This window comes from Pleurodeles waltl, chromosome 7, assembly GCF_031143425.1.
Source record: "Pleurodeles waltl isolate 20211129_DDA chromosome 7, aPleWal1.hap1.20221129, whole genome shotgun sequence".
In the NCBI taxonomy this organism is placed as follows: Eukaryota; Metazoa; Chordata; class Amphibia; order Caudata; family Salamandridae; genus Pleurodeles; species Pleurodeles waltl.
Window position 1 is genome coordinate 1,133,356,730 of NC_090446.1, and position 7,211 is coordinate 1,133,363,940.

General features: G+C 44.1%; 1 protein-coding gene across 1 annotated transcript in view; it reads right to left on the bottom strand.

The window, feature by feature from the left end:
* RECQL5 (RecQ like helicase 5) overlaps positions 1-7,211 on the bottom strand; it is a 461,944-nt gene that overhangs the window by 67,207 nt on the left and 387,526 nt on the right. Inside the window, exons 13-14 of the mRNA XM_069200163.1 lie at positions 5,187-5,283; positions 4,743-4,886 (exon numbers count right to left, since the gene is read on the bottom strand). Of these exons, the coding sequence (XP_069056264.1) occupies positions 4,743-4,886; positions 5,187-5,283 (241 nt within the window). The remainder of the gene's footprint in view (positions 1-4,742; positions 4,887-5,186; positions 5,284-7,211) is intronic.

Genomic DNA, 7,211 nt, shown 5'->3' on the forward strand with positions numbered 1-7,211 from the left:
CAAAGTATTTCCACTTTGCTGCATAACATGCTCTAGTGGTAGGTCTACATGTTTCCTTAAGAATGTCCATACATTTTTGAGGTTGATTTAAATACCCAAATTCTAAGACTTCAGAAACCAAATTGCAAGATTTGGCTCCTTGGGATATGTGTGTATGATATGACATTGGTTCAGAGTGAGAAGTTACGAGTTGAGGGAAAGCTTCTCGTGTTGCACTACCGATAGGTCTAGCAGGGTAGTAAACAGTGGTTGCCTTGCCCGTGTGGGTGCCACTAGAATAAGTGAGAAAAGTTTGCCTGAGTTTCCGAACCACATACGGAAGGAGAGGGAGAAGTGGAAATGCATAGGCAAATATTCCTGACCAGTTCATCCATCGGGTATTGCCATGGGACTGATGGTGTGGGAACCTGGAGGCGAAGTTTGGTCATTTTGCGTTTTCCTTTGCTGCAAACAGATCTATGCCTCGGAATCCCCACTTTTGGAAGTAGGGTTGAAGGACTTTGGGGTGGAGTTCCCACTATTGGACTTGTTGACGCATCCTGCTGAGGAGGGTGGCAAAATTGTTATGAGATCCTGGGAGGTGTTCGGCTAACAGGTAAATGTTGTGGCGAATTGCCCAAATTACAAATTGTCTGTGCAAGGCGAGACAACAGTAATGAGTGTCCCCGTGTTTTGCCGCTAGAACATGATTGTCATGTTGTCTGTGAAAATGAGGATAACTTTGTTGATGAGATGTATCACAAAAGCTTTGATGAACAGCTAGCAGCTCCAGATAGTTCATCTTCAAATGTCTGTGTGTGTGATCCCAAAGACCCTACATTGTGAGGTCTTGGATCTGGGAAGCGTCCGTTGTCAGAATGACTTATGAACAGGGCCCAGAAATGGCCGCCCTTTCAAAAGGTTGGTTTTGTTCCACCACTGCAGAGAGCAAAAGGTGCGGTTGTCTACTAACACTAGATCCTCTAAGTGACCCTCTGCCTGGCCACTGGGGTGATAAACATTCCTGCAAAGGGTGCATGTGAAGACGTGAATGTGGCACTTTGCAATGCAAGAAGCCATCATTCCCAGAAGCTTAATGATTAATTTCACTGTGATTTGTTGATTGGGGCAGAAGCAAAAAAAGTTGTGCTTGAAAGTTATATACTCTTTGTGCATTTGGGTAAGCTATGCCTATCTGTGTATTGATTATGGCCCCAAGGTAAGGCTGTACCTGAAGTGGGATGACATGCGATTTTTGAAAACTGATTGTGAGCCCTAACCGGTGAAGCAAGTGTATTGTGGTTTGAATATAGCGGAGACATTGATTGAGAAGGCTGGCTTTGATATGGGTACACATGAATCTTCTGTCTGCGGAGGTGAGCTGCTACCACCACTCGTTATTATGTGAACACTCTTGGTGCTGTGGTGACCCCGAATGAGAGTACTTTGAATTGATAGTACTGCCCCTCTATGACAAATCTGAGATATCTGCAATGAGCTTGGTGAATAGGAATATTTAAATAGGTGTCTTTTAGATCTAGTGCTGATAGAAAGTAGCCCTGTTGTAGCAAGGGTAACACATCTTGGAGTGTGACCATATGAAAATGTTCTGATATGATGCAATGGTTTAGGGGCCTGAGATCCAGTATGGGTCTTAGTGAGACATATTTCTTGGGGATGAGAAAGTGAAGGTAATACACCCCTGTTTCTTGATGTTGAATAGGAACTGGTTCTATTGCTAACCTTTGCAAGTAGAGATTGAACTTTCTGTTTGAGAAGAGTGATGTGATCCTGTGAGAGTTTGTGGATGTCAGGTGGGATATTTGAAGGTGTGGATCTGAGCTCCAGACAATATCCATGTTGGATAATATCCAACACCCATTGATCTGTTGTGATTTGTTACCAATCTTGGAGAAAGAACTGAAGGCACCCTCCGAAAGGTGTTTGATATTCAGAGAGTAGGCGGAGTGAGTCACTGTTTAGAGACAGTAGCGAAGGTTTGAGGGGAGGTTGTTTTACCTCTACCTCTGTAATTGTTTTCCCTATAGGATCCTTTGTAGAATCTCCTGTGTGAGGATGTATATGGCTGACCTTTATTGTAGTATGAGGATGTTTCACCCGAAGGTGGTTTAGAAGTTGTCTTGTATTGTAGCCTACGGAAACTACTGCAAGAGCTGGGAAGCTGGAGTGCTCCCATGGATTTCGCCACCTTGTTGTCCTTCGATTTCTCTAAGGCCTGATCTACTTGTGGGCCTAAGTGGTGTTCCTTATCAAAAGGCACATTTAGAATTGTTTGTTCCACCTCTTGCTGGAAGACAGAAATGCGTAGCCACACATGCTGGCGTAGGAGGACACTAGTATTGATACCTCTGGCAGTGGTCTTGAATCTAAGGCACAGCGTATAGCGCTATTAGAAATGAGCTGTCCTTCATTAACAATTTCTTGTCCCCTTTTCCTATTTTCCTCTGGGAGGTATCGAAGTATCTGCTCCATCTCGTCCCAGTGGGCTCTATTGTACCTTACCATGAGTGCCTGCATGTTGGCAATACGCCAGTGATTTGATGCTTGAGCAGCAACACACTTGCCTGAGGTGTCAATTAGTTTACTCTCCCTGACACTTCTCTATCAGGAGGTGGAGCATCTTGGGAGTTACCTCTCGTCCTAGCATTAGTCACTACTAAAGAATCTGCTGTAATCCGACTCCTGATGTCGATCGAGTCTGAGGGGGAAGCCTTGTATTTCTTCTCCCCTCTAGGATTAACAACCCGAGCTCTAGCCAGGTCTTGAAATATGTTGTCCGCATGCCTTAACATTCTCTTCAGCATAGGGAGATGAGTTGTCTTGTGTAAGGCAGTTAGTGTTTCAAAGAAGAAATCATCCTCTGTAGGATCCTTATGAAGAGGCATTTGATGGTAAATTCCTGCCCTCCCCACTAGTTCTTGAAAAGAAGTAGTGTTGTCAGGTGGTGAAGGTCTAGCTGGATAAGTCTCTATGTTTGCATCTCAATAGGTATCTACGTCATACGGACACCAAGGGTTTATATCCGTGTGTAAGTTCTCCATGCCATCTCCTGCATCTTGAATATCATGGAAGGAATGAGGTGAGCCTTGTGGCGAAATGTCCAGGGGGTCATCATGAGAATGTTGCAGAGAATGTGGTGGTGGTGGGGTGATTGGTGGAGAAAATGTAGGGCGAGGTGGCTGAGCCTCTTCTATGTCCTTATCTATTTTCCTTTGTTTGACTGGAGGTGTGTTGCTTAGAAGTGGTGGAGATAACAGTATTCACCAACACCCTTCTTGTTTCTGGCTGGATCTGAAGTTGTGACTACCTGCCTTGGAGCGGTTGCTTCATTTTATGTATAATTGGCTACGGTGATGATTTTGATTCCGAAGATGTTCTGGACTCAAGTTATTTCAATGCCAAAGCGGGTTTACTTTTCGGTACCAAAGTTGTTAGAGCTGAGGCAGTCAGTCTTTTTGGTGCCAAAAGAGTCAGGGCCAAATGGGGGGGTGGAATGGAAGGTTCCGGAGTCGGAATCAATGGTGTTCGGTTCAGGGTGGAAGCAGACTGTTTTGGCTTAGTTTTTGGTGCCGAGCCCGAGGACGGAACATCCTTAAAAGTCTTTAGGTGCCTGCAGCGGCGGCTCGACAGCCTTCGCTTCCAAAGTGGTGAGTTTTTTTTGCCAGAGCAGGGGGTGATTTACTCACGATTTGTTGACCCAGGGGGATTGCCTGCATTTTCAGCATCACTCTGGCCTCCTCAGCAGCTGAGGCCTCCTGGATCTCCTGTTCTTGCTCCATGTCAGATATGTTGTCCTGGATACCGAAAATGTCGGGCGCCTCCTCCATCTCCTGCCTCTGTATTTCTCAGTGACAAGCTCTTCTGTCGTGCAGAGTCTTCTTCGACCTGAAGGACTGACAGGCCTCACAATCTTCTTCCCTATGCTCCGGCGACAAACAGAAGTTACAGACCTGATGTTGGTCAGTCTGAAGGAACTTGGAATTACACTTCGGACAGAAATGAAAATGTGTCCGTTCCATCCGTTTTTCATCCTCGGAGGTGTAGGATAGCGAAAAAAACTTCTCTTAGGGTGCGGCCCAAGGCCTCGATCGAAAAAGTTCGAATTGAACAAAGGTTTCTTTGAACCTGGAATGCAAGGGATAAAGAAAACACAAACGGAAACAATACCAATGGGTTTGGAGAGGGTTTTCCGAACGGAAGAGACTTATTACCGTCTGAAACCGGAGCTCCGAGGAAACACGGCCAGACCCAAAGGTGGAAGAAGACAATCTGAAGGTGAAGTTGAGGACCATGCATATTGCTAGCAAGAGGAGGAGTCACTCTACCACGAGTCACTGTATCTCGTGACTCGAAAGACTTTTCGACCGGAAACAACTTGCAACTTTCTGGACCCAACACATGATGGTGGAAGTATGCAGAGCATGTGTATCTACAGCCACACAGGCCATCAAACATACAATTTATGCTAATAACATAGTCTGACCCCCACACCGCCCATCAAGCTCTTACCCAACCTGACGATGCCCACTACCTGTCCCTTTTAGGATGTCAGTAAGTAAAAGAGACATCTCCAGCTTTTGTCTTACAAGTAAATGTGCTGCTTAGCACTTTTCCCTGTACAGTACTAAACGTTTTTGTTTGGAAACTGTATGAAATGTGTTCTTTCTACATTTATGTTCCATTGTCTCTACTTTGTGTTCCTAGGTCAGGTTAATTCTAAACCTAGCCCCAAATGAACTAACCGAGTAGACTTGTGATGCAGGAACAAAGCCATCTTCAAGTTCCGAGGCTGAAGACTCCTTTGTGGTCTCTTTGCTTCTGCCGTACCCTGGCACGAGTGCAGAATACATTTCACCCACCTTGGAAGCTTTGTTAATCTCCGCCACCTGAAAAGAGAGGGGAAAGTACCTCTTACTGATGTATTGAAACTCAAAGTCAGCTAAACAGGACTGGTCTCCCCACAATAGATGGCACAAATAGCAGTGGCTCTTCTGTGCTCTCAATACATTTAGGCCTACACAATCCTTCCACCATTACAATCTATCCCTGCCTTCTTAGAGACTTGCCATCTCTTCTTCAATCCAGTCATACTCTTAACCATAACTGAACCCCATCCCATCACATCCCATCCCCCACAAGGCAGTCTACGTCTTTTGCACTCCTCCTCCCGATGAGTGGTTGCATACTTTCTTCAGCATAGTCGCCTTATAGAGATTAACCATCTTGCTGCTCTGGAAAGCCTCATGTTCCATCTCTACAGCACGGGCAGCAGTGTCAGCATCACTGAAATTAAAGTGGATTTGGTTAGTGCAAAAATCTTCCTGGGTGACAAAAGAAATAACATCACATGTCGATTATTTGAGGAGGGCACATCAGTTTCGTCTGGTCAGCAAGGCACATGGCTGATTCATATAGCTCAATTAAGACACTGCAGAACCTGTTGAGATTCTGTGGAATATTTCAGGGCTTGTTGACCAACATCAGCATGCTGCAGAACTTAATGAACAACAACAGTAAACAGCAAATACCGCCCGGGAGCACTTGCCAGATACTATTTGACCAAAACATCAGGGAGCGCAGCTAGCTTCATCTGCTCCGGGTCTAGTGAGATACAAAATTGCCAGCCCCAGGTATATAGTTAAAAGTAACAACATTAAAAAGTGAAAATAATAAAGAAAAGGTAACAAAATAATCACATCATTCTTGAGCAGAGACAACTCATTATGTAACAGTATTACAACTGAGGCCAGCTCAGTAATAATTGAGTAAGTGTGAGGAACAGATTTGAACTTTACCATAGGTAAGACATGGAGTCACATTCTAAAATACACGTAGAAGTTCTCACAGAGTATAAGTTTCAAATACACACGATTTAATTTTCTTCATAGTACCCAACAGAGCCCTAAAAGACTTAAAACTCAGAAGTAATGTCATCAACATAACCCAGATAGATAAGGAGGGTTTTACTACATAGTTCGGGACTGATCGGTATTAGTAATACACTGGAAGGGCCTTGCACTGTGCACCGAGACTTCATTAAGGAGGCAAGAGTCAGGCACACTCATGGGACGCCTTTTGGTATAGTTCCCCCATCATAAAATGAAAAAAGCAGGTAATATGTTCATAGATTTGGAATTAATAATGAGCAAAACAACTGCTGCCATAAACTGGAAATCAGTTCCAGCCCTTAAGCAATGTAAAAAAGCTGGGCCACAAGAGGGCAAGGATGGACACTATGGCATTACACAGAGAACAGCTAGGGCCATCAGGAAAAAATCCCTACCAGGGTGATGCGATGAAGTACTGATATCCTTTAATGCCGTGCCAGAGCTAGCACAACAGGAAGGCGGATGAACGTGTAGGGATAGAAGCGGAGATGAGTGAGCATCCCTACTGAGAGAGGTGCTGGAGTGCACATAGCACACATGACTAGACTGAGGATTTACCTTTGCATCAATCACTTTCAAAATGATGAAACCTTAAGACACTGTGAGATGCCCTAGCCATGCCCCTACTCATGCATATATTATAGAAAATGTTAGGCATGACGCCCACAGCTCAGTTCTATAACCTCGGCAACAATCTAAGACAAAGACCAGACTACAGGTAATATAACACATGACACAATCAATAAATACACAATGTTACTACTGTCTCGTTAGTGGATGATTTACTACTACAAAGTCTACAATGGTCAGCATTCCAGAGTACAATAACAAGATCAAAAGCTATCTAAAACAGACAAACATAACAAGAACAAAATAGAAGAAGCATTGGAAAGCCAAAAGATCTGGCATTGGCTGCCATCCACTTGTCTTCATTAATGCTTGTTTTTGTTTTAACAAAACTTTATTGTTCAGGCAGCTGCTGAGTCCTTATCGATCAAAAAAAAAAATTGGTCAAAAGCAAATTTTAGAGGGTTCAAAAAGCCAGTTTCCATAGTAGTCTTTGGCTTTTAAGGGATCTCCTTTGTGTGTAGGGATGTTCCTTGCAAAACGAAGTCACTCACAGTGAGGCTCGCCAATGCCTCAAGCGGGCTAACCGCTTGCCCATTACCCCATACTGTAATGGGTATACGAAAAATGTGAATGAACAGACCAAATGAGTTAAGTGGGCTGGCTAAAAGCCCTCATTGGCAAGTATAAGTAAAAATGTATTGGCTAACGTCAGACCTAAAGATAATGGTACTTTTCACAGAATGAAGGCTGGAA